This window comes from Nothoprocta perdicaria, unplaced genomic scaffold (genome assembly GCF_003342845.1).
Source record: "Nothoprocta perdicaria isolate Ctin4 unplaced genomic scaffold, notPer1 scaffold_55, whole genome shotgun sequence".
NCBI lineage: Eukaryota > Metazoa > Chordata > Aves > Tinamiformes > Tinamidae > Nothoprocta > Nothoprocta perdicaria.
In genome coordinates this window covers 3,722,405-3,749,409 of record NW_020455810.1, presented here as the reverse complement: position 1 = coordinate 3,749,409, position 27,005 = coordinate 3,722,405, and the positions used below count along the sequence as shown (strand labels likewise).

At 36.3% G+C, this 27,005-nt stretch overlaps 1 protein-coding gene across 1 annotated transcript in view; it reads left to right on the top strand.

Moving 5' to 3' along the window:
- The window catches only part of ADCY2 (adenylate cyclase 2), a 159,274-nt gene that overhangs the window by 34,597 nt on the left and 97,672 nt on the right, over positions 1–27,005 (top strand). Inside the window, exon 3 of the mRNA XM_026048527.1 lies at positions 16,544–16,705. Coding sequence (XP_025904312.1) covers positions 16,544–16,705 — 162 coding nt within the window. The remainder of the gene's footprint in view (positions 1–16,543; positions 16,706–27,005) is intronic.

The window sequence follows — 27,005 nt, the reverse complement described above, 5'->3', positions numbered from 1 at the left end:
ATTTCTAGCTTTCCTTGGAACTGTGACAAATATCCTGGCATTCTGCAAGATTCATCTCTACTTATTCTCATGTCACAAAGCAAAAAGTTAAGAAAGAAATAAAAAAGACAAGGGAGCAAAGCACTGAGAAAGGTCTAGAGGCTACTGCTTCTAGGGAATGGCAACCACCTTTTCAAGCATACTGCCTCCCATTGGTTCTTTAGACATGAAACTCTCATTTGCTTCAAAATATCAATGATTTGGAGCATTATTGAGTAGAGATGTGGGTCTAGATTTAAAGTTGTCAGTTTAAATCAAAAAACTATTATCACCTTTAAAAAAAAAGTGACTTGATTTATGCTTTAATAAAGAGAAAATAAGCAATGCATCAATTGGTCGCTAAGGAAACGACCTTAAATTTGAAACCATTTCCAGGCAGTACATTAATTATTATTTTTCCATAACCTCCCAAGAGGATGGAATTAATGACACATCAGGAGGTGTAAAGTGCTTTATTTCGAAGGTCAGTGTCTAGGCTTGTTTTCTAAAGAAATACTTGAAACAGTGGATTTTTTTTTTCTAAGGGAAGCCTTAAAGAAATACTGACTTTTTCGAAAAACAAAACAAGGAAAAAGAAAACATGAAGTTGTCCCTGTCTAATGTTAACCTAATCAAACTGACTTAGCTTTGTGAACAATAGTATTTTCTCATTTAGACTTTTACTTCAAAGGTCAAGTGGAAAATGTGAAAGTCGGTTTGACTTTTGTTTTTTTTCCCTCCTAATTTCAGAGTCTCTTGACAAATAAGGTTACCTGGACTTGTGTTTTCCCATTGAAAACTCGAACAGATGTCATTTGTCTCTATGTTTGTTATGACAATAGCAGGCACCTACCATGATTCTTGAGCTAAATCAACAAGAGCTGTGGCTTTGCCATTATGGAATATAATATGGAATATATACATATATACACACACACACACACTTAGCTAGGTCTTTGACTGCCCCTGAAGTGTACTGGTTGTATATATTGTTTTGTTGTGAAAATTATAGTTTGGAATTTTGTGTGTGGAGCTATTCATCTGGGAAAGGAAATAGCTCATATATTCCAGCAGGAGGAGCTTCTCCTTATGAATGGAAAACCATTAGGAACTCCGTAACTTTGCAGCAGCTGTACTTGGATGCAGACTTCTGCTGCTCAAGACTCATTCATTTTTATGCTTTTCTGCCATACATATTGCTGAGAAGAGGGAAAGAATGCCCCAAAATACTATTTTTAAAATTAACTAGCATTATGAATATGCAGTGTAAATTATTATCTTTTCCTTTAGCTATATAATTCCTATTAAATTATTACAAATTCCTATTAAATTATTGCACTCTTTATGTAAACTGAAGTACCTCACATTCAGCACAGTGTTATTAAAAGCGTGCAAATTTCTCATTACACTTACTGTGTGAATGTTTAGTGACATTGCAGCTGTGTTCTGCTTATACATTTGATTTTACTCTTTTCTACAAATTATTTCACATTCTTGACCTGTGCTTGTATATTTTTCACCTTGCTGCTAAGGAAAAAATTAGCTGTCTAGGATCCATTTCTCTGTCAGTAAATCAAAACCAAAAAGTTCTCTTCAAACCGAGCAATAAAAACAAAGATATAATGTCAGGGACGACACCCAGGAAGAGAGATTGCTCTTTTAAGCCTCTTTTTTGAGTCTTAAAATCTCATTTTTTTGTTTAATACCTAGGTATTTTCCACCTGGAGTCAGCAGCAATAGCTAGCTGCTATCGAATAGCAGTTTCCACTAGTGTTTCCAAGCACAGTGTTATGTTTGGTCTAGTAGATTTTTTTTTCTTTTTTTTTTTTGAAGAGTATTTTTTTAATGCCATTATTGGCCTTCAGTGGGGTAGAGAATGGTGTTCTTACTGTGAACACCATATTTTTTCATATCCTTACTTCAAAAATGCAGGGACATCTCTTTTATATGTTGAACTACATATCCAGGCTAAAAATATGTAATACCATTTGAAAAGGGAAATTCTTGGAGTTGATTATCACTCAGAGCCTACTTTTAGCCATAGAAGGATTAAGTGTAGTGGACCTTGGAACTCCTACATTAGATATTAATAACCAATTTTAGTTAGCTGCCTAAGAGCTATAAAATGCATTAGTTTTCCATTTAAAGCTTCTAATTCTGACAGCTAAGGGCTCGTGTGGTGGAGAGAAATAAATGAAAACGGGGAGGGGGAAAAGCTTTACTATCAAACATCTTCAAAAATACTTTTTTTGCAAAGCATGTGGAATATTGCAAGCTTGAGGAGATTGTTTAGACAAGGTTATTTAATGTTATTACTTGCAAGAATAGCATGACTCAAGATGGAACAGGGAAAGCATTTGCATCCCTGTGCTCTGCTTTTTCAATTCCCCATTAGCTTCTTGCTGTCTGGACAAAACGTCAGTTAGGAGGACTTTGGACAGGCAAAATTTGAATGTTCCGTAGTCATAAGTAAAACATAAAAGCCTGAAGTGGGATGGGAGAGGACAAAATGTCTTCAGAATTACTGATTCTGCACAAACTGCTGCTTAAGTTCATTTATTCCAATGCCTAATCCTGAGTGTATGAGCAAATCTGTGGTCCCAGGGAAAAATTATGGGGCAACATAAGTGGTTTTAAGGGGGAAAAAACCCTAAAAGGCTATCTTACAAAAGAGAAATACTTCATATAAAATCCAAGGTAATGCACACTATTTTTGCATTCAGTCGAGATATACTACTTGCTTCCCTTATTATTCTCTTATTTATTCTGCCTCCTGATATATTCATGGGAATGCTTAAACTCCACCTACTTGCATTCTCCTAGCTAGTGAAACTCCTAGCTTAAACTTCATTTTACTTATAATTTCTCCAAGTTTTTTTTTTTTTTTTTTTTTTTTTTTTTGCTATTACCTAGCTATGGAACTGAGATAAAGCAGTATAGTAAAACACACCAAGTCCGTAGAATGTAAGAACAAACTTAGCAAGTATGCCTTAATCCAAATCTGTTCCTAATTTACCAAGCTTGGTTCGGGTCTCATACCATTGAATATCAAAAAACAGTTCCTAGATGCCAAACTATTATAATATCAGACAAATGATAACAGAATTAAACCCATACTTTCTCCTATCCCTCAATCTTTTCTGTTCTGATGTTTGTGTTAAAAATTAATGCAATAAAATGCATTTTTTATGGTCAGTATTTGGCATATGAAGGTTGAAAATGAGCAGTTGGTGTTTGGCTGTGCTACTTACAAAAGCTGACCATCAGTTTGGAATAAAAGAACTTGATCAAAATGGTTCAGAAGGTACAAGAGTTTTGGCTTTTCATGTGTGAACTGCTTGCTTCAGAGTGCAAGAGGAGCTTGTACTTTGGTCCCTCAGCTTTTCTTAGTCCTGTGTAATTCCACCTGGATTGAATTTGGTCTTTCTTCTATTACATAGTATGGAAACATCTGTCAGAGGGTTGCAGCAACAGTAAAACATGCCTGGTTTTGTGCTTTCTGAGACGTGGGCTGCGATAAGAGTCAAGTAGAAAAAAGGCCTTAGGAATAAAAATTAATCTTTGTGGCACAAAAGAAAGTTGAAATAATTTTGCAGGGAAATAAATGAAGATGTACATAAAACATCTTTTATTCGTTTTATGTTCAGTGATCACAAATATTGCCTTTACTGTAGGTTTGGTTAGCTATCTCTTCTAAGACCTGTATTGAGAGAAGCAATTAATAATTGTAAGAGGTGCCACTGAATGCACCTGTTTTGATAGCAGTCCATTCCTAGATTTTAATTCTGCCCTCTTTAATTCACTTTTCTTTCTATTTCTAGCTTAGCCTCTCACAAAACTATTCCTGTAGGAATAAGATGCTTGTAGAGGTGGACTGGATGCAGAATAATCACCAGATTTCTCCATTATTACCTCAAATTGCAGAGAATTGCAACTGTGGCATTCTGTTTCCCATTTCCTGTGTCATAGTGGGGAAACAATTACAGTGTCCATAAGATTAGCACTTGTATTGAGATTTCAGAAGTACTTTCATGAATGTTTAAAATTACGAGCTGGGGAAGCTTGTAGTCCTGTGATAGCTGATCTTCTTTCTGTTTCCTCTCGTTGGTAAGTACTGACGTTGTTCTCTCGGGTGCTGTGATGGTGTGCTGGCACCCTCTGGCTAGTTTCAAGCCCTGAGGATAGTTATGTTGCAACTTGTCAATGCTTACTAGTTGTAAATCAGTGCTTATTGGTTGCTGAGTTGGGTTCCAGACACAATGTTAGCATCTGCAAAAGCGGGAGCTTCATAACTCTCAACTGGGATATGCCGTTAGGTATCAACCATTTAGTGTGTTAGTGCAGTTGTGTTGCTTTCCTTAATGTATAAATGGAAAAACAGAGCAGGATTATTATTTCTGATGCAAGGGAATAATTAAGTAAACTGAAGTGTCTTAACAATTTGCCCAAGCTTGTTGGAAGGATCTTGGAGATAAAATGTTTCTCATGTTTCAAATGCCATTGGTGGGTGCTCCTCATTTAAAGATACTTTTTCCATGCAAACTCTTCTTGTTCAAGTTTCTGGGCATTTCATGTAGCTTGATACTTATTTTTACATTCTCAGGTGATATAATGATTACTGAGAACTTCAAAAGTGTGGTTCAATATCTCCTTTTCAAGGATTGCAGCTTTAGCAGGGATGGGATTGGCTAGGGAGCCACCATTCATCTGTAACACAATCCAGGTTAAAATAATTGTGGGATAAATGATTTACATACAAAATCTATATAAGATATAGAGTTGTGAATGCTTTGGGGATGGGATGTCAAAAATGAAGGAAAATTATATTTATATTTAATTATCCTTGGATCAGCTTTAAAGATTTCCCTCATTCTAGCTGGCTATTTGTGGCACTTATGCAACTGTGTGGTAAGGCACCATGTTCTTATGCACAGAAAACATGTTCTTACACAAATTGTACATCTTCATTATGGAACAGGATTTGAATCTGGACATATATGTTTCCTTTAGACCCAATATGGCCTAAGGATCTCTTGAGATTTGCATCTTCATCCCTTTCTCCATTCTTCTTGCATGGATATAGTCTCTGTGAACTGAAGGAAGAGGAGATTCTTAAGTCTCCTTGTGCTGGACCTGACCTACAACAAACCATGCTGTAAGGTGAAACACTCTTCTGTCTAATATGGCAGTGTCTGTGCTCTGTGTGCAGTTCTTCCATTCCTTGAATTTTATATTGTGTATTACTACAGATGTTACTTGTCGAACTTGCTTTATCCAGCAATATAAATGGAATTAATACCTGTGGGTTATTGGTTTTGAGGAGACACAGTGGTCATCAGGCACTTGCCCATGTCTTGCTTCTAACCTACCTCTGCAGTAGTGGGAAAGAACTAGTATACCAGTGGAGACGAGCAAAAAAAAAAATCTGGCTGCTGCCAAGTTGTTCCAGTATTCTCCATCATTTGCCCCTGGTCTGAAGCATCTCTTGTGCTAGGTGTTGTAAGAATCTTTTGCCATACTGAGCAAGAAAGCTCGTTTCCACTAGAGAGAAGGAATATGAGAGTTTTGTTTATGTAAGAATACATATTGGTATTGGTATAGATTTACAATGATGGTAGTGTATTCTTAGAGTAGGGTAAACTAAAAGACGGAAGACATACTATATATAGAATACCTGGAATGTATTCTTAGTTTGCTTCTCCAGGTTATTTAAAGGCTAGAGGCTTTGAACTGATTAGAAGAAATTACTTTTTTTCACATTGACTCTCATGGAACTGGTGTGAACTCCAGCTTCACCTCACAGACAGCCTGTTTCTCAGGTCCACAGCAGATTTTTTTCATTCGCATTGTTTGCAATAAATCAAATCAACAGTGACTTGAGATTTGGCATAGCATGCCCATTCTGTAGCTGTCCGCTCTCCTCAGAAGTGTGCTGAGTATATCATCTGATAACAGTATTATACTTCTATAAGCCATATATAATTTCCATTCATTTCTGTAGTATGATCTACAAATGCTTATGAGGAGAGAGTATTTAGCTGTAACTGTTGATACATACTTCAATGCAGTATACTTCTCTATTTAAAGCTTTTCTTTTAGTTCTTTTAGCTAATTCTTTACTATATAAGTGCAAATACAGTTGTGGTAGAGACCAGTATATTTATTCAAGGTGCATTATCTGAAGTGGTCTCAAGCTTATCTAGCTTTGAAGCTAGCCAGGAGGTTGGATTGAATTACCTCCAGTTGCCCATGCCAACCATTTTTTTCCTATGGTTCCATTAAGTGGAGAAACAAGCTGTGATGCCAAACAATTCATTGTTTAATTCAGGTTAGTGGACCTGTGATATGGATGGTGTATTCTGGCTAAACATATTTCATTGGGAAAAGGTGCTATTCTGGTTCCTGGGAATTTTAGCAAAAAATTTTGTCAAGTTTTCTGGGACATTGAATGTGCTGTGATTTCCTTTGGGGAAAGCTCGCATAGAGACTGTTCTATGTAAAGTTTTGAAGAAGGTTTTGTAATGAGAAAAGAAAAGTAAGTGTGAAACAAAATAACAGTCTTTTCAATGAATGACACCTGGAATGTCATGCAAAATAATATGTAAACTAGCTTTTGAGTAATTTCAATATTTGCAACACAGTGATGCAACACTGTGAAACACAAGCTTGTTGAATCATTCTGGCATTTTTTTTGCCTGTGTTCATACTTCTGTGATGAGCTTTGTCCATCATATTTAAGAAATTCTGTAGGTACATAATGAATCTCTTTGAAGCCAGTATTAGCCACAGTGAAGAACTGGACATAAAACCAGATAATTAGAAAATACTTACCTGGATGTACAATATTATTTGTAGTTTGAAGAAATAATTTACAAAAATATTCATAGTGTTCACTATTTAAAGAATTGTATTTAAATTCAGAATATATTGATAATTGAGATCACTTGGTCTTAGTATATTTTTGCATTGGTTCTTTGTATTACAAGATTTAAGTTTTAAATAAAGCAATTATATTAGAATAATTCCAGTTAATTATTTACTTATGCACTTCAAGAGTCAGGGTTATGTTTTTCATTTTTCATTTTCATAACAAAGTGTAGGGCAAAGGGGAGAAAAATTAATGTCCAATAATTTCTCAGTAATGAAGGAACGTATTATGACTTTCTATTAAATTCCTTATGGCTATATTCTTAAAATAAATAAATAAATAAAAGAATCCTAGGAGAATGAACCCCATCATAAGGGTCACATAAGGGTCTGATCCTAAGAGGCAACAAAGATCTCCATGCTCTCCAAAGGTATCACCCTGGACCAAGAAAACTTGTGACCTTGAAAAGTTCATGTGTAGATAGTGATTTGCAATAAGTGTGTTAATGGCAAAAGTGCCAACTTTGATACTTAATGGCCACGTAACTTTTCTTGTTTTTCTTTCTCCATGCAGTCTTTATGTTTAAAAAAAAAAAAAGTCAAAGCTCTAATAGACCGTATTTTAAAGTAAAGGCCACTCATTGATTCCAAATAGGTTCCATTCATCTTAATTACTGTGAAATCTGTTCATACCTATCTTTTTTTTTTTTTTTCTTGAATTACGATTGAATTGAGTGCCTATTGAATTGAATTCCTGGAGAAGAGTGGACAGCATTGATCTGTGTTGGTGAATCCATGCCTTGCCTCGGAAGGACTGGTGAACGAGGTGGTTGGAAAATTTGGGTGTAGCAGGAGGAGCAGGGAGAAAAAAATGCAGGAACACTTTCTCAGTTTTATTTGTCTTCGATGAAGTGTTGCTAATAAAATGCACCCAACTTTTACAGGTCCAAAACAGAAAAGAGATTTTTTTTCCTTTTTTTCTTCACGTGCACATTCCTGTATTATGCTTGAATCTTTGCATCTTTCGCCTCTGTCTTTTGCTGTGTGTGGGTGTTGAGACAAGTTCACACATACGAAGATTTATTGGCAGGGTCAGTGGTGATGATATTCACTGACTCAATTGGATAAAGTTATTTTTGTGGTAAATCAGAAACAAAACCGTAGAGAGAAGTGTCAGGGAAGCAACAAGGCCTCCGCAGAGGCTGCCGGGGAAGAGATGTGGCCAGTGGCATCCAAATAAACCTCCTCCTGCATCCTTCCCAATGTAGCACATGGCTCTACCTCTAATACATTATAATGTATAAAAATCCTTGGGAATTTATTAATAGGTGAAATTTGAAAACTTGTGGGATAAGGCAAGTATCATAGGTAGGGGCACATATTTTTAAATGTGTGCTGTAAGAAGCACTTTTAGCCTTTGGAGAGATAAATGCTGTGTATTTTTCTTTTTTTTTCTCTTTATTTTTTCCCCTAAAAGCTCAGATTGTGCAATGTCATTCTTCTGACATTGTCTGCTTCTTCTAAACATTTTATTTCTATGATTAATATCCTTTTCAAAAAAAGTGTTTTGTCTTTCTCTGGCAGCTCTTGTAGGAAACAGTTTCCTTCCTTTCATTAGCATTATGCTATCACCATTCTGCACAGAGTGGCAGTATTTCATGGCAGTCACGGAGGGGCTCTTTTCCGTGGTCATCTCTTGTGTTTCATCTCTGATTGTACTCCAAAAATATACATTTAGGGAAAAATAAAAATCACAAAATTCAGATTATCAGATTTCTGTGGTTGGAGCTTCCCTGTTTGGTATTTCAAAGGACATGTGTTTCCATTGCAGCATGTCCTGTCTTCAACTTCTGTTACACTACCCTATTAACTGTGCACTTCAGACAAAATTATAATAAATCAAACTTGCTTTGTTCAGGCTCTCTACTAGATTATTTTTGGCCCAGAACCTTTGGAGGCAGACAGCACCACCATGGAAATCTGACCTATTAAAAAAAGCCAAACTCTTTAACTGTGTTTTACTGTGCTAAGAGTTAGTTTGTTTATTTTTCTGGGGAAAAAATTGTATTTCAAATTTAAGGTATTTATTAGGCTAATTGTCTTTTTCTCTCTATGCATTTGTCTGTTTTCTAACTTAATTACGTGACAATATATTTATCAGTGCCATCGTGTATGGCATGAGAAGTAGTTTTTCAGATGAAAAGATTATTGTTCCCTCTAAGAAAATAAATCCTTAAGCTCTTTTTTTTTTCTGCACTCTGAGGAATTTTGGAGGAGTTTTGCTCTCTTTTGTTTTTAAGGAAAGAATAAAATTTCATAAACTATTCAAGAAATTCAGTTCCAGAATTCCAGAGTGCCTTTCCCCCCACCCTCAAAGTACTTTAGTTCACAGATTATTGCCTGCCTATATTTGCTGCAAATCTGTATTGATTCAAATGTAACTTTTGTTTTTGTTGAATTCTGTGTTATGTTCCATGTTAACTGTTTTCCTCAGGTAGACAGCTGTATTGAGAACTATTTGAAGATATTTATGCTTTCTAACTACTGTATTTATATGGATTTGCTTCTAGTTCTCTGGAACTGTCTCCATGTTCAGAAGTTACTGAAAATCAACATTCATAATCTAGACTTCTTGCAAGAGACTTGAGTATATTTTATTGCACCTGCTACTTAAAAATATCTTAACATTAGTAGCTGTGGCTTATATACTTCTGGTCTAATTTCAGAACAGAACCTGTACCACGATTATCCTACTGTGTAATGCAAATTTAGCTTTTTCTTTAACAGAAGTAGATATTTTTATTTGGTGGTTTTGCTTCTCTATGTTATAATTAATAGTTTATCAAGGTTGCTGTTAGAATTCTGCCTCAGCTAATGTACTGATAAACCTCCCTGAGTTCCTGCAATGGACTGTACTCATCTCTTGCCATTCTTAGTTTATTATACTTCTGAATTGAACTAATTGCTATCATTGACCATATTTTTGTACACATGCAATCATGCATATTTTAACAGACACTCTCATGTCCTTTCTATCCTTTCTCCAGAATGGTCTTTTTCACAATTTACCCTTCTTTTTCAGTGTATTCCTGCCTTTTTAGGGCGATTCCAAATTGTTTTCACTGTGTTTTCTGATTGTGCTTCCCGTAAATTTGCAGCATAACCACTTGTCTTGTAAAATTAGCTTCTTAATAGATCAAGTTATTTTCTATTGATTTGGACTTCAATCTACTGAAATGGGCTGTATGATCTTTTGGGTTCCTTTTATTTTTCCAATATTAAAATAGATTAAGTGCAGTTAACTTTAAAGCTCTGTGCTGTTATGTAATACTGTTTTGAAAAGCAGGCATCCTGGGCTCAGCCAGAATTGCTATGTCTGTTTTTGCGTTTACTATGGCGTAGGAATACATGGCTTTGTTTTTAACAACATGTTGTAATCCCTTACGCACTTGTAGAAAAGAGCTATGTTAAGAAAAATAAAGGTAGCTTTACAGATAGCATTTTCTCTGAAAAGGACAATTGATGCAAGTTGTGATAGTTGAGAGATTACTGCCCTTAATTTATGTAGGGAAAACACAAAAGGGAAGACTAACAAAGATGATATATTGTCTATCTCTGGTTCTTTTCACCAGTTGCACCACTGGAAAAGCAAAGGCATAACTTACTGTCTTCTGATCCAATTAGCCACGCAAACTGCTGCAAACACATGCCATTGATGGACTACATGGTGTGCTGTGAAGTTGCCGGATGCTTGCGGGACCTATCAGTGCTGTAACAGAATAAATATGTCTGCTTGGCTAATTAGGCTATGCTGCAATTGCAGGCAAGACAGATGAGATAAAGCAGAAAGAGAAGAAATAAAATGTGGAAGAGAATGATAGTAGAAAAGGTGATTATAGAATGAACCAGGCTCTGGCTTTCACGACTGTGTTTGGGGATTATCTTGAAGCCAATGGACGTGGTGGTAGTTCATTTCCCTCTTTTGGCAACAGTAAGGACCAGAAATTGCTTTGTATCCTTGGATCAATGCTGATGGTCCTTGTTTGCTCCTTCCAGTTCCCTTATCCATTTTGCTGATCCTATTCAGGCAGTAGCAATCAGACCATTTCAAGTGTGCAATCTGTACTGGAATCTTTCATCTTATTCTCATATTGATCATGACTTTGTCAGTACATCTGAAAATGCTTTATCACAGCCATTTTAATTTTCCTGCTGTCAGCTTGTTTTGATGCTATCCTCTTTTCTTGCAAAGTAGATTCTTGGCAGAAGCTGTAATGACTGAACGTTTGTTTCCTGATATCAGTTAAAACAACACCTCTAGACAAAAGCTTGACCAGGAAAAGGGATTGATTTACAGGGTTAGTTCACTACCTCCACTGTAATCATAGTAAATAAAGAAATAAGCATTTCTGTTCGGTAGAAATAAATGAAGTTAGAATATATTGTTGGCATTATTTTATGAAGCAAATCTCATCAAAAATCTTCCCTTTCAGTTTTATTCTTGAGGTTTGGGAGGCACCAGATAAAAAACAAATACTGCTTTTTTGTAAAACAAAACAAAAAATCATTCTTTTTTTGGTGTATTTATTTGATCTTATTTGATTTATTCGCATTCTGGTTGGATTATTTTGCTCTGCTTTTACAATCAGGAATGATGCTGCATCTTAACTTTTCCTGATTTTATCTATTTTTTTTTTTTAATGAAGTATGTTTGTCTCTTTGCATAAGAAAAAAAAGGCTGTTCCTGCAGGATGAGTTCTGTGGTCCCTCTAGCAATGGCAAATGTTAGATGTCTCCAGCAATGGTAGAAGATGGTATGAAGAAACCATAAAAGCTTCTTCACTTTGTGATTTACTCTCTTTATAAACCCTCAGAATCTATAGTTGAGTTACGGATGTTAGAGAGTACATCTTTGTCCTGACTTTCTATTACTATTTTATGGACATACTGTCCATGATTGTGTTTAATCTTTTTTTTCAACCTGCTGCTACTCTTTGACCTCCTATGGCAGCAAGTTCAAGAATTTCACTGCTTGCTATGTTAGAATGTATTTTTTTAATCTCTTAAGTTTTCTTCACTGAGTGCCTTTTGTTCCTGTGTTGCAGGATGTGTTTAACAACAGTTCCACCTTCCACTTGCCAGTGCTTTCACAATTTAAGTCTTCCTGTGTATGACTCAGAAAACAAAATGATTTTAGCACCCAGTAGTATTTCTTTGTTCTTTGGGCAGCATATACTGTTCTTTGAATATTTCCTGGCTGTTTCATGTCTCATTCTGAAAATCTGAGCTCCAGAATTCAGGCCAAGGAAAATGATGAGGACCTTTATGTATTTGCAACATTTACTCTGCCTGCACAAAGCTTTTACATAGTTTATAGCTTGTGGAAATGCCCTTCTGACACCTAAATGTTCTACTAAATCATGAATATAGTATTTATAAAGGTTTTGTAGGATTGCTGCCAATTATATGAAAAACACATTTATTTATTTAGAAGGATTGGATATTTTCTTTTCGCTGTTGTGCATATAATCAACATTTGAAATCAGTAGCTGTAATCCAAGTGTATTTCTAAGGGATAATTATTTAATTACATAGTGAATTTATATTCCCTGTTTTTCCACAGTAAGGAAGAAGTTGAATCTTGACAAACCTCTGAAAATGACCCTATAATGAGTTGACTCACTTGATGTAAATATTTGCAGTCAAACAGTTTAATTATGGCAACAGGGTCACATTTACATTTGAATGCCTGCTTCAGGGTCAAGATGTCATACTCCTCAAGGGGAAATTCTGGTTAGAGTAACATTAAGTTGAGCAACTTTCGCACATGTCAAATCAATTGTTATTAACCATTTAAGAGGATCCTTAAAAAGGGTAGTCAGCTGGGGAAATTTTGAGACATTGCTGGAATATAATTGATAATAGGATGAATGGTTTTAAACTTTACACCTTTGTTCTCAATGTCAAAAGAAACATCCCTTGTGGAACCCTATTTACAAAGAGAGAATATTTAAGCTTTAAAAGGCAAAAGTGGGGGTTTAATTTTTATTTATTTATTTTAAATTGCTTCGCAATGTGCCAAAGTAAAACTAAAGGCGAAGCAAAAGAGAGGAAGATGTGAGTTCAGATTCCGGATGATTATTTTCTGAGAACAAGTTGGTTGGCTGGACTGCAACTCCCCTGCAGTACTTGTCATGCCAATCCAGAACACTGACTTTTCAAATAGCAATGGCTATGTACCACCAAACTACTTCAGACCAGTTCTCTCCTGTATCATTCACAAGTATGTATCAGGAACTGGAGTAGCCAACATACCTCTGGTGACGCAATGACAAAAAAATACCATGATTTAATGTATTTGGAATCACTACAGTAATATAGCTAAAATAGTATTACTACAGTCATATGTACCTAATATAGTAATATAACAACCCTTTCAGGAGGCTACTGAAAGTAGTTACATAAAATCTGCAGAAAAAGTAGTCTATTATACCTAAATAGCCACATAGGGCAACTCATCATCCTTTAAATTGCTGTGGAAATGTATTGATGCTTACATATTGATAAGCTTCTGAATTGTGGGAGAAAACCAGAGCAGCAAAAAAACACAACTTTGGCTAAGTTCGAGCAATCAAGAATAATGGACAAAAGATCTGAAGGACCAGGATAACTGTCAGATGAAGCAGGATAGTCAGTCGGTCATTCTCTGTTAAATGTTACACCGGCATTACCAAAAGCTCATGACTCCTACCATCCATGCACAAAGCCTCCTGATCCTCTAAGATATGGATAATATCAAGGTCCTCCAAAAACTTGCTAATCAAATTCCTAAAGTGGTCTGAGTTCAGATCAGGACAAAAAGGAATGTTTCAAGTAGGCAGTTGTAATTATGACTCATCAGAGATTGCTTCCAACACAGTCTCAAAACACCAACAAGCTTTGTGGTTATGGCATGCTTTGGTGGAACAGTCTGCTTCTAATAGTGTCCAAAATAGTGCACTGTAAAATAATATTGTGTTTGCTGACAGCTATGTGCACACCAACTGTGGACATGCAGTGACATGCACTACTAACTCTTTGCAACAGGAGAGTGGAGTCCTTCGGAGCTCTGTGTTGGCATCAGCACTTTTTAGTACTTATATTAGCACTGCTAATCCTTACAGAAGAGTCATGAAAACTTTGAAGGATTGGTGCATGTTCTGCTGACTAATTCAGTCTACAAAGACTGACTGTGAATCTTTCTACATGAACCAACCTGCAAAGAATATTTTGAGTATCATTTTCTATGGTACTAAATTAAATAGAAACACTTTTTGAAAGATGTTGCATAGACCCTCGTCATACCATTACCCACTGCTTACATCTCACTATCAGACTGAAGAGTAGAAATATTTTATTTCAGGATAGTTGAGGAGATTATTCTTGAACCATAATGAAATCATCAAAAAGGACGCCTGTGGTAAACCCAGCTCTCAGTTCATTGGGTTTAAGTAAGGTCATTAGACTGTTGCCAGAAATAGAGGAAAAGAGTGCCACCAGGCTTCGAGGTCTATTGACAGGAGCCATTTCCATTTGTATTTCTGATGAGACTTCTGTCCTAGCAATTGAAAGATGACTCAGAGTCTGTATTAATTATCTGTTGATATTTGTTCAGAAAGCCTTTTCTTTTTCCTCTGCTGTTTTCAAAGAAAAAGAATCAATCTGGAGTTTTTACTTATTACAGTGATGGCCATTGGTGGGAGAATAATAAAGCTCTGAAAGCATTCTTGTACCTTGAAAATCCAGGTGAGCTTGGGGAGTAGCTCTGAAAATGTTTGCTTCAGAAAGAAGGGAATTTATTAGAATCATGTTTCCTTTATTTGCGGCCTCTTTTACTTACGACCTGCCTTGTGCCATTTTTTCTGCTGATCTGCGGTTTATTCCAGATGAACAGTTGGCTTACCAACCACATGAAGTGTGGAAGGGGAAATTGGGGTTGCAGGGGTCTGAGGAATTTTCTGTATTCAAATGAAGTTTGCACACCTGCATTTGCTGCAAATCCCTTGATCTTATCCTGTATACAAGCATTAGGGTAACTGCATTCTACATATTGTTAATCATATCCTATATCCTCTTCTTTTTTCTTTTTTTTTTTTGTTTTTAAGACTTTGTTTTTAAGTTTAAATTCTTTTTTTTTTTGGAGTTTATAAGCAACTGAAGCTTATTTTCAAGATGGGAACAAATGGAATAGCATAAAATTATCAGTTAAAATAATCAGGAATGTAGACAAGAAGCAAAAATCTTATGATAATCTTCACCACAGAATGCATGATTTTGAATGGATTTTCAGCATCTGCTTGGCACATTTTACAATGGCAGTTAAATGCATACTACTCTATGTTGCAAACATATAGATACCCTACCTCTTCTGGGTTGCACAACTGTGCTCCAGCTGCTTTTGGATGCACATTAAATGTCAAGTGATTATCTACAGGCAGATATAAGAGCTGATAGGTCACTTTGTTATTGAATGTTTTTTAACATGGCTCCTGTGAAATTCTGACTGGTCGGTGCTCATTAAGTACATAGTGTCAAGAGGGGTCAACACTCCCCAAAACTCTTAAATCTGGTTGTGGAGGGTTGGACTTCTGCATCCATTTCAACCAAGGAAGGTGGTGGGATAACTCACAGAAGGGATGCTTGTTTACAACATTAGGACATATGTGGAGTTGGTAGAGTATTGTACTGCTTACCCAGTTGTTTGCTGCTAGAGGCTTTGCAATATACCCAATACTTTTTATATGGCTGTTAGACTGCTTTGTCAGATTTAAAAAGCAATAAGTGTGAGGTTATATCCACTGGTAAGTCTTACTAAGTGCCTTAAATATACTATTAGTGAGGCGGATTGTTTAGTCTGACTCTATAGTCATAGACAGACATAGAAAATGCAAGCCTCATTTTCTGGAAATTATCCAGTTCAACAAGGATGATTTTTTATTGTCCAGTCATAAAATTGTCATCAATATGTAAATGACTCCTGCCCCTAGTCATTTACAAAATGAAACTTTGAAGCAAGGAAGCTTTATTTGCTTGAAGGGTTAGCAGGTCTTGGATGCATTTGAAATCCTACCCATGGGACTAGGGTTCAGGGGCACTTCTCATGCCAGTCTCTAACTGGAAATGTGGAACTGAACTGAAGGAACTGGTTTTCTACATAATCTAAAATTTCCTTAAATCATCTTTCTGCATTGGAATTCCTTTGGAAGAGTATGTGAATTAATTGGCAATTGGTAGGCAATGCAGCTGGCAATTAGGAATCACTGATCCCAGATTACCTCTAATTGTAAACAGATTGACTAAAAAAAAAAGTTAAAGATAAAATTGAAGTTAAATTTGAAAAGCTAAATAAATTGAAGGATTGTGAAATTGTTTAGCTGTGAAGTAGTATCTCGAAACTGTACTTCTTAAATGAAAAGCAACCCAATTTTTCCAAAACCTTTCTAAGTAAATTCTTCCTAAATAACTCTTCTGCAGTGGATAGTGGTTAACAGTAAAGTTCCTGTGAAAATCTGCTGTGTAACTTTATGCTGAAGTCAGCCCAAAATTAAATGATACATTTTGAGTGTTATACCAGAGTGAATTTGATGTACTTCTTTTTTTGTCTTGCTGTTTTGTGCAGGTATCCTTTTTCCTGTTCATTATTTTTGTGGTCTACACCATGCTGCCCTTCAACATGAGAGATGCTATAGTTGCCAGCGTCTTGACCTCAGCCTCTCATACCATCGTGCTGGGCGTGTGCCTATCGAGATCAGCTGTGGTGAAGGAACACTTGGTCTGGCAGGTAGGTGCTCTGTGGGATTAAGGGTTAATTCCACACTCAGTCACCTGGTGAATGAGACCGTAACTACCCCAAATGTGCTCTGACATATAAATTGATCCTTGACTGCTTTGGGGTGACTAATGGAGGAGATGTGAACAGACTTCATGGCATTTAGTGAACTTGATGATATGGGCAGTCTGCTTTGGGCTTGCAGTTCTTGTCTGGCCCTTTTACTAGAGGACATAATGTGGATTAATACTATTGAAAAATCCAAACATAAGGAGTTGATTTCCCTCATCGTTTTGCAGAAGATCTTTTAAATGATGAAATATTACAGTATTTTTGTTGCGTTGCAAGGACCTTAGCCATCATTGATACAAACCTTTATTTTTAAGGAAGAATTTGTATTCTATTTCAAAAAGCAAATACATTTGCTGTATTATGTCATGCTAGGGAAACAGAATGCTATTGCTTTTAGAAAATTCTTTTCATTTTTCTCCGAACTCACACAGATGTTCATCTATTTAATCTGTTGATTATATGTTTCATAGTAAATATGTATATTTTTTGTTAAAATATCAGTAGAACAAGAAAGGAAGATATCATGACATATACTTACCTTTAGGTTACTTGAGCCTTATTTTGAAAAATTGTGCCTCAGAGGCTATCGTCACAATTGGTGTGATTTTACAAAAATCATGCCTTATAAGATGGACTGCTAAAAGATACCTTTTATTTCCAGACTTGGCTGCCGACTGTGTTTTCTGGAATATTGAAATTGAAGTCCCGTCAGAAAAAGATGCAGTCCTTTGCATAATTTTTAAATGATGAAATAAATGGCTTTACTTTTCTTCTGATGATTTGGCTTCCTCTGGTGCTGACATTGCTGAGTTTTGCTGTATGTTAAGCAAAGGCCATGCTCTTCTGTAGTCAATACAGTATTCTAATAATACAGGATGGCTGTAGGTTATTGCAGTTGAATGAATCAAGGAAAATTTTATCTTTAGTTTTATGTTGATCTGTGATTTTTACTTTGGGGAGTATATGTGCTGTTAGAGCTGTATTAATAAGCCTACCACTTCATCTCTAAACCCTGCAATAGACTAGAGCTGTTATTTATAGGATTTATTTATTTTTCATGCCTGTCTGTGTAGCCTATTAAAAATTGGTACAGCTAAGACAGTACTTTCCAAATACATTATTTTTAGATGTAGCATGCCTCCAGAATCTAAAGAAATAAATTACGGGATCTGTGGTACAATTAGTGTCTTTCCTCTCTTCTCTAACTTCTGTTTTCAGTCGGAAAGCATGCCAATCTTTGACCATTTTTAAAATTTCATAAAAGTATTTCTGAGATGCTGTTAATTTTCTGTTCCCTCTTTGCAAAGTCTTTTGAATGTTCTGAGTAGTTAGACTTTTCCTGAAACTGCTGTGTGCACTTGGTTCTTCTGAGCATGGGGAAGGAACTGAATGCCATTAGTGTAATTCCTGGGATCCTCCCTATACTTTTTGATTACCAATATTTATGTTTCCCGATGTAATTAGAAAAATGATTCTCTTTTCTTATGAAAGTTATGACCACAGATAGGTGAGGATTGGATTTTGCCTCCAAATAGACAAGTAACAGAAAGAGACTGCAAGAAAGTCACACCAAACCTGGTGCAACTTCACAAAGCGCAGTCATTGAAGTCCAGACACGTAGAATTACTTGTAGGTTGAAATGTGAAAACTTACAGAAAAACTTTTCAGGGTCAGAATGAAAAAGCTACACTTGACTTTGACAAATTTATATTATTTTGATTTCAGGGCAGGTAGTTTGTCTCAGCAAAACAGAAAACACGCAACACTGGCAGCAGATAATGGTATGTTCTCCTTTTGGCAAGGATTTTCTTCTAAGATACATGTAGGGAAATAGTAATATAATCTTAAGAAGCAGAAAGCCAGTGGTATAACCAGTCTGTCTAAAAGTAAGGATCAGATATAACATATGCAAATATCTGAACTGCAGTTTTGAATGACTTCAGTTGTCAGTGAAGAATATATATATATATTTCAGTTCAGACCTCCAATTGCTAAGAATGTCTCCCTTAGGGAAAATTATAAGCAGTCTAGAATTGTAGAAAGAGTCTGGATTTGAAGATCATTTAGTCCAACCTTCTACTGAAAACAGGGTCTCAGATTACATTATTTAAGCCCTATCAATGGAGTCTTGAATAGACCCAGCAAGAAAGACTCCACTTTGTCTGAGCAACCTATTCCACTTTAATTTTTCTCACAGTGAATTTCCTTTGGAGCAACTTGTACCTGTTTCCTTTTGTCCTGGCACTGTGCATCCTTCTGAAGAGAGTATATATCTTCTTTATAACTACTTTTTACATACTGAAAGTCTGTGATGAGGTTTCCTCTGAATGTTCTCTTTTCTCAGCTGAACACACCCAATTGATTCAAACTATCTTCATATGTCAAGTTCTCCTACCATCTAATCATCTTCTGGTAGACTCTCTTCAGTTTTTCACCATCTGCCAGTGATATCTACCACTGGTTTATCTCCCTTAGCATTTTTGGAAATCAATCATACCTTCAGCTACCAGTAGAGAAAAATCCACATTCGGAAGTAGATGCTTATTTGGAGATTTTGTAGACCCTTTCTTATCATTTTTATCATGCCTTTTGCTCTCATTTAAAAAATTTTGCAGCCAATATTGTTTTCAGTAAAGCTGAAGCTTTTGATTATTCTTGGCAGTGTTGGGTGCGATCAGAGATATTGAGTTAAAAGTCTCCTGCTAAGACAAAGAATTCTTCATAAATCTTCTAGTTCTGGGATCTAATTCTTTTTTTGAACTAGGCATGTCTTTCAGGATAAAGAAATTAGAAAAAAAATCTTTTTTTTGAAAATGTTAAATATGAAAATATTCTACATAAATATGAAGATATTTTGGCTTTTTTTCCCATGAGTATTGAATGCTAATGTTAAAATTTCACCCCTTTTTTTCTAGAAGGAATTTCTCTAGCCTATTCATCATTGGACCTTTGGAACTTGCTTTTTATGCAATAGACTGGCAGACTCAATACATTTCTTTTGAAATTAGAGTATTACTAGACTATCATCAGTTTGTTTGATAAGCTTTTCCTCAATTAAAGGAGTTCCCAGTTTTTGTACTAGCTAAGCCTCTATGAAAGTAAGGACTTTTATAGTTCTTTGAGTCTTTATCTGTGTTTCACCAGCATCTTTCCTGCAATATGGATGTTAGCATTAGGAGAAGATTCCAGTAGCAACTGCAGCTGTCTCATATGTTTTTCAGTCTTGGTTTATAGGAAAGTAACTGCTTATGCATCCTTTTCCATTGACGATTTTAATCCTAGGCTAGGCACAAGGTCTAAAATGTCTGACTCTTCCCCTTGTACGCGCTTCAATTGAATTTCTGTCTACTCCTGGTAGCCTTGTGGTTAGAACTCCTACAAAAGAGAACATGGTTCTAGCCATGGTTTTAGGGCATTTGGCCCAGAACAACTCAGGGATTTAAAATCACTTTCAGGTATTGCTGGAATAAAAAGTATTTCCCTGCTGTAAATGCATACTCTGTTTTGCCCTAAGCCAGGACATATGCTAATCAAATGCTTGTGCTTTTCCTGCCTTATTATCAGCATCCCAACCATTCTGATCTCATCAAGGGCTGATACGGTGGTCACTATGGTCAGTTTGTTCTTAATTTGTTAAAAATAAGCTAAAGCATTTATATTTTATGAGCTTCCTTTTTTCCCCTGTATATAATAAATGATGGTGGTGGGAATATTTTTTCCTCTCTCAACAGGCAGGTGTATTCCTTATGTAATCTTTTTTATTTCCTAGCCATGGCTCAAATTCTGTCTAGATAGCTCCAAATTGTCATTCGCGTTTTTCTTTATTTTATAGTTCCTAGTTTTTTTCCTGGATGTTTTTGGTTGTTCCTCGAAGGAGTGTAAAGGTCTGTTTTAAAGCCACAAAATTTTAACTATGACAGCATGCAATTTTTTTTTTTTTTTTTTTTTGAGATGGAGTTTTGGATGCTGTTTAAAACTGCATATAGGAATAGCCATCATGTTGTAATAATGTTTACATAATTATTCTTTAACTGTTGCTTCTTTGATTATTCTATTAGTCTGCCTATAAGATAATAGTCTGTCTTCCTGTTGAAAAACATATGCTAAATGAAATTTTTGTCAATTGCCAGAATGTTTAATTTGAAAATCCCAAGACTATGTATTCCAGATCTTGAGTGGTGAACACCAGCTAGACACAGGTCTCTAATCTTCCATTGCTTTTATCATCTGTGCTAATGACAACTGAAGAGGAAGCTCTTTCTCATGTGATTTGTTGGTGTGTGTACCCTAGCTAGAACTCTAGATGATGCCTTGTTTGACTGCTGATTCATGGGTTTTCCAATAATTTGTTTCCAAATTGATTTTTCAAACCATATGGATATTCTTAAAATTTAGGTAGATAATTCTGATAGAATAGTGCAAGTGGTCTTTTTGTCTACTTCCAAGGCTGATGTCAGGATGTCTGGATGTCAGGATCATGGCTGAATGATAAGGAGTTTCAAGCCCCGAGAGAGCTGGTAGCAGGTGGCTCATGCTGACCCAGTATGTGCTGCTTGACTGTTTGCCTAAGCTTACTGCTGCTTACCGAATTCCCCTTGCTTCCCTTGATCTGTGATTCATAATTTCATGATTTTTTCTGAGGAAGATTCATGAGATGAAATATATCTTCTGAATGCTTAACATGTGTTTGCAATCCCTATCTCAATGAAAACTGTAAAATAACCTATTTGTAAATCACTAATATTTACATAACATCTATTTAATATTTTTTAGAGTTAATAGTACTTCTTAAACTTTTATATCTCATCAGATCCTAGAAGGAAGGCATCATTGACAGCATCATATAGTGGGATGGATTTTCAAAGACAGGCAACTCCAATAAGAAAACTGAAATTTAGATACTCTAATCAGCATGCAGCATATTGGCATATTTGTTTTATTTTCATCACTGATTTAAAGTCTTCTGTTGACTGAATATTTTAAATAGTAAAAGCATATGCTTTACAGAATAGACGACATAGAAATAAAAAGCTTCAATGTTAACTTACAGAAAAAAAAACTTGTAGGGCTCAGAAACAGAAAAAAGTAGTTTAGGCTGTTATCATGCAGATACAATTTATAGGAAAAAAATCTGGAATAGGAAAATAGTTTATTTAGATGCATTCATTATTATATATATCTTCAGACAAAATAGATATTCAGTGAAAGCACGTATGAATTTCAGTGGTCTGAGTGACCAAAACCTATGAATGCTGTGGATTGAGTTTCCCCTACTTCCAACCAGAATGCCTTTTTTGAAGCAGATGGAGGACAGTTATTCATGAAGAAAATGCAGTTGAGATGATTTGGCTTTTTCCTGCACAGTTGCACACAGTGAGCTGCTGTTCCTGGTGCTGGAGCAGAGGAGGGCACTGATTGCTGCTGGAAGGAGGGAGCCTCGGTCCTTGTAGCAACAGCTGCTGCTGTCTTTTCCCTCACCATCCCATTTTCCCTCGCTGTCTGCCCACTCTGGCTCACCAGTTTATACAACTGCTGCAAAGCACCTTGAGCACCATGCAGTAGACATATCTTTATAATTGTGCATATTTTTTACCTTTGATTTTATACATAGATATAAGAAGGTATAGAAATCTCATCAGTTATAATTTTTTTTTACTTTTTAATAATTACTTTGAGTTTCATGTCTCCTTCAAGACAGTCTGAACGATCTTAGGGGCTTATAATAAGCCCATTTGCATGTGCAAGTATAGATATGTAAGAGAATGTGTAATTCCATTTCATAGTATACAAACATCAACATGGAGCATGTGATCGTTTTCCTAGAAATCCCTTATCATGTAAAGAGGAGACCTGTGTTACCTAATAAGACAGAAAATTCATCAAAGGCTTAGACTTGCAATACCAAGTTACAGTGAGATCTTGTGGACAGAAGGCCTTCCAGCTTTTCCAGAGAAACTTTTACCTGCAAAAAGGGTAAATAAGCCTGCTATAAACGCATTGAAAATAGCTCTCTTGAGATATGTAGGAAATCATCAAAGGTAGGAGCACTGGAATAAGAAATAAATATCTCACTTTTAAAAAATCAAGGAAATATCTCCAGTTAGGTTTCAGCCTTAAGATAAGGCTTTAATGAAAGGGTCATATTGCCTTTTGAGTCTACTTCATTTAAGTTAATATTTTTATCAGCAAAGATTTTCACCCTCTATATTTGTTCATCACTCTTGTACTACTTTACATTTCTGGTCTTAAAAATTACAGTTTTATTCCAGCAGTTTTGATTTTCCTGTATGTAAATGTCTTGGATCAAGAAATCTGCAGTCCTTTAATATACTAATTAAATGAAAAAGTTTAATTTTGATTGCTCAATGCTAAGACTGCTGTACCTTCAGAATGTAAGACAGTTAAATTGCTGGGAATTCCAGTACTTCTGAGACAAAAAAAAATGTGCTGATATTTCTCACATTGCATTTCTCACACATTGCTCAAGCAGCAGCAAAGGTCTCAACATAGAAAATCTGAGAGGAATTACATGCCATAACTTTCTAGGGAGTAAATTGACTTATATAGCTTGCTAGTGAAAGGCTAGACCTATGTGTATTCCAAATTTGGTAATACCAAGATAATTGCCTCAAGGTAATTTTTTCTAGTGTAAACAGTCTTTAATTACATCAACTAAAGTGATATTAGCTTTTCCATTTTCCTTCTATTTTACAGACTTTATCTAGCCCTTCAGTTACATGTAATATTTATGACTTAGTATTCTCAGACAAATTTATTTTTAAGTTATTCTTCCAACTGGAGCTAGAGCATAAAATTCAGAGTAAGATCTTCACTGGTGACATGATGGCTTCTCATTTTGTTTGTTCGTATGATTCTTATCTCTGCCTCCACATTATTTTCAAAAACAGAGTAGTAAAAAAATGCCTCTTGCTGTCAGCATTGCCCCATCCTGACAGCCATGTTTAGCTCAATATTAAATAAGAGGGCTCATGAGCACAATCGCATCTTGGGCCATGAAGAAAACTTGGCAAGTAAGAGTTTGGTTGGCATGCTGGTCTCCATGCATTACCGGCTTCCTGAAGTTATAGGGGTTAGGGCCTCCACCTGTTGAGAGACATCTGGAATGAGGTATGGACTTTTAATTGATCCATTGATCTACCCTAATCCTCAGATGCTAAGTTGATGATTAGTCATGGGAATTTCTCATCTATTGAGTGCCAAGAATTCATACTGCTGAGATTTCTTGCCAATACTCACACACAAAAGCCCTTGCACAGACCTCCCTTCTCTCAGACTACTTTTTACCTCCTAGTGGTCTTCTATTTATGTGTAGTGCTGACTACTGAGCTACTTGGCTTTTTGTTGGATTATTAACAGCAGCCTCCACGCACCAATGTTGTAGGCACTGTAGTAACATATAATGAAATCAATTCATGCTCCAGAAAGCCAAGCAGATGCCAAAAACAAATAGGGTGAAACAAACTAATGCTGTGTGGTTTTATTCTTAGAAGCTGCAACTATGCTCCTGATAGAGCAGGAACTCTTCCCTGACTCTGAAGCTGGCTGTGCAATATAGCTCTTATTTACATACGTTTAACCTATATTCCCACTACATCTCCCTTCCCAGAACAGGCTGTCCAAGTCTTAGTTACGTTTTGGGATTAATTTCTCTTTCCCTTCTTTCCCCTACAGTATACCAAGACCATGCACTTAGCCCAGCTCACATTATCTCAAGATATACTATAACAGAGTTAATGTACAAACTTCTACATTGTCTTAGTAGTTGATTTATAGTTATTGTCATTGAAATAACATGAGGCTGTAGAAGATTTAACTACAGAATTAGGACAAGCTGAAAGATGATCTGTGTAGTAACATGGTCTGTATAATAATTAAGGCCTCACCAATGCAAGAAATGCTCAAGCAAAATCAGCCCAAATGATCCCAGAAGATATCAGTAGTGCTGACAGAAGTGAATCGTCATCAGCCTGAGCTGGAGGAAATTTCCTCCTTGAGTCCTGAGCAGGAATGGTCTGTTCCATTGATCCTATAGGGCTTTGCATGCTGCAAAACACTGATCATGCTGCCATTCTTCCAGTTATTGCTTATCTCTGCCTCTTCAGTTAAGGGTGAAAAGAAGGTAGGGTTTCATCTGATGAGTTTTAAACTGTGCAAGATAATTTCATCAGGTCCCCATCAAGGTAACTAGCTCAAACTGTAAGGCATGAGATTTACATTTCTTTGACACAGGAACACTGTTGTCTTTTAGAAGCCAATTTTTTTTTTTCCTAAAGAGAAATAAAGGGAAGATATGTTTCTTTAAAAGATTTCTAAAGTCCACCTTTGAATAAATCTTTCTGATCATGAATGCAGTCTCACTTTTTATGGTCCAAAGTTCAACAATAACTCCATCCCAGCAGGATTTGTTCAGGCTGTGGCAGATTTTGGTGAGGTTTTTTTTTTGTGCTATAATTATTTGCCATGCTTTATCATAACAGTAGTGAAGATGACATCTGGCCCAAATAATGTGCAGACAAGAAGAGAGTCTGAATTCTGATCAGCACTTACTCAATACACCGTTCTACTAATGTTATTAAGATTAGTCAAGGAATTAGCATTATCTTGTGTGGGAGGTCTTCACAACCCAACTGCAAATGAGATGTGCATTTATCCTGCTTCCTATGGTATGCAGATGGCAAAGCAGTTTCAGGTTCTGTTGGAAGTCCTATGGAGTTTTGCTGACAGCCTCTAAACCTTGTTGCACATATTTACAGAGAGGCATACACGCATTCTTCCTGTTCGAGCACGGCATTCTGAATGCTTATACAGTGGTTGGCCTGTGGCAAGAAACCTCATTAAAATTTGGCCTTTTGGAAGGACTACCCATAGTGACAAGAGTAAACAGGATGGTTTGCATGGTCCAGCCAACAGAGAGGCCAGGGAGACAATAATAGATGAAGAAATGGTGTGACACCTAAAGAGGCTCTTGCTGTTGAGTGGTATCCTGCAAACTTTGCAAGGCAGCGAAGTGGTGACATTTCAGCTGAGCTCTCTGCTGCTGATGTACTAGGTAGCTCTACTTACTTATCATGTGTAATAAATTTCAAAACATTCAATCCTCTCAGGTTGGTTAAGATGTTTAGAGATTGTATTCTTATTTTTGTTTTCTTCTTTAGTAAAATAAACATAGTAAAGCATTTTGAAAGCATTAGAAGAGGACAAATGGTCATACTACCATTTGTAGTAAGAAAGAAGCCAAAAAAAAAAAAAGAGATGAGGAAGAAACAATTTGGAAATTATCCATGTAAAAGCAATGACAAAAGTGTGAATGCTAATAAGCAAGAGGTGGAATGCTGAAAAGATAAATTATAAGGGACATTTGGTAATGCATTATTTGCTCTAATGTTCTACTTCGCTTGCTGTTCAGTCTTCAGTGATGACACCTTTTATTCTGCTAACCGGTAGCTTTGACAGGGAATGTTTTCCTAGGGGTTTTGACTGGCTTTCTCACTTTGGTTTAGTTTATTGATGCTGCACTGGTCACCTCTGAAGACAGACATGATTCTGTATCTACTGTTATTGGAACTGACCTTGTCACTTCAGAGTTGTACATGCTAGACACATCGTCCCTTTAATCATTTTCCAGTTATTTTCTCCCTACTGCTTCATTTCAGCTTCTATTGAGCTGTATTATCTAAAAATGTGCCTGGGTCAAATCCCCAGCATATTTATAAATAGAGTTGACCTGCCCAGGACAATGGGAGGACGGGCAGCAATCTGCACTAATTTCTTTGTAAACATATTCCAAATTCTCACGTTGACAGTTCTGGACTTTGTCAATAACTTTTAATCTTTTGTTTGGTTAGATCAGAAAATAAATATGCCAGTGGCAAACTGTGGGCCTGAATGATGGAAGATCCCTGATTATAGGGTTCTGACACTTTCTGTCTTCTGATATGGGGAAAGAACAATTAATTAGCACAAGAGATGCTCACCACTGCAGTAATATCCTGACCAGTGACTCCATCCCTCCTCAAACAACTGCTGACGTAAGAAAAAGTGGCACCTGTACCCAGCCTGTCCTGTCTGGAAACAGCGTGTCCCTTACTGTCTGTATGAACATGAGACTGAGACTCTTTCCCGTTAATGCCTGTTCTGTCTAAGCTCTGCTGACTCTTCCCAAATCGGATCAGCCCTGCTGTCCAGGTGAGATACCCGCCAGCTGAGTTAGGGAGAGGCT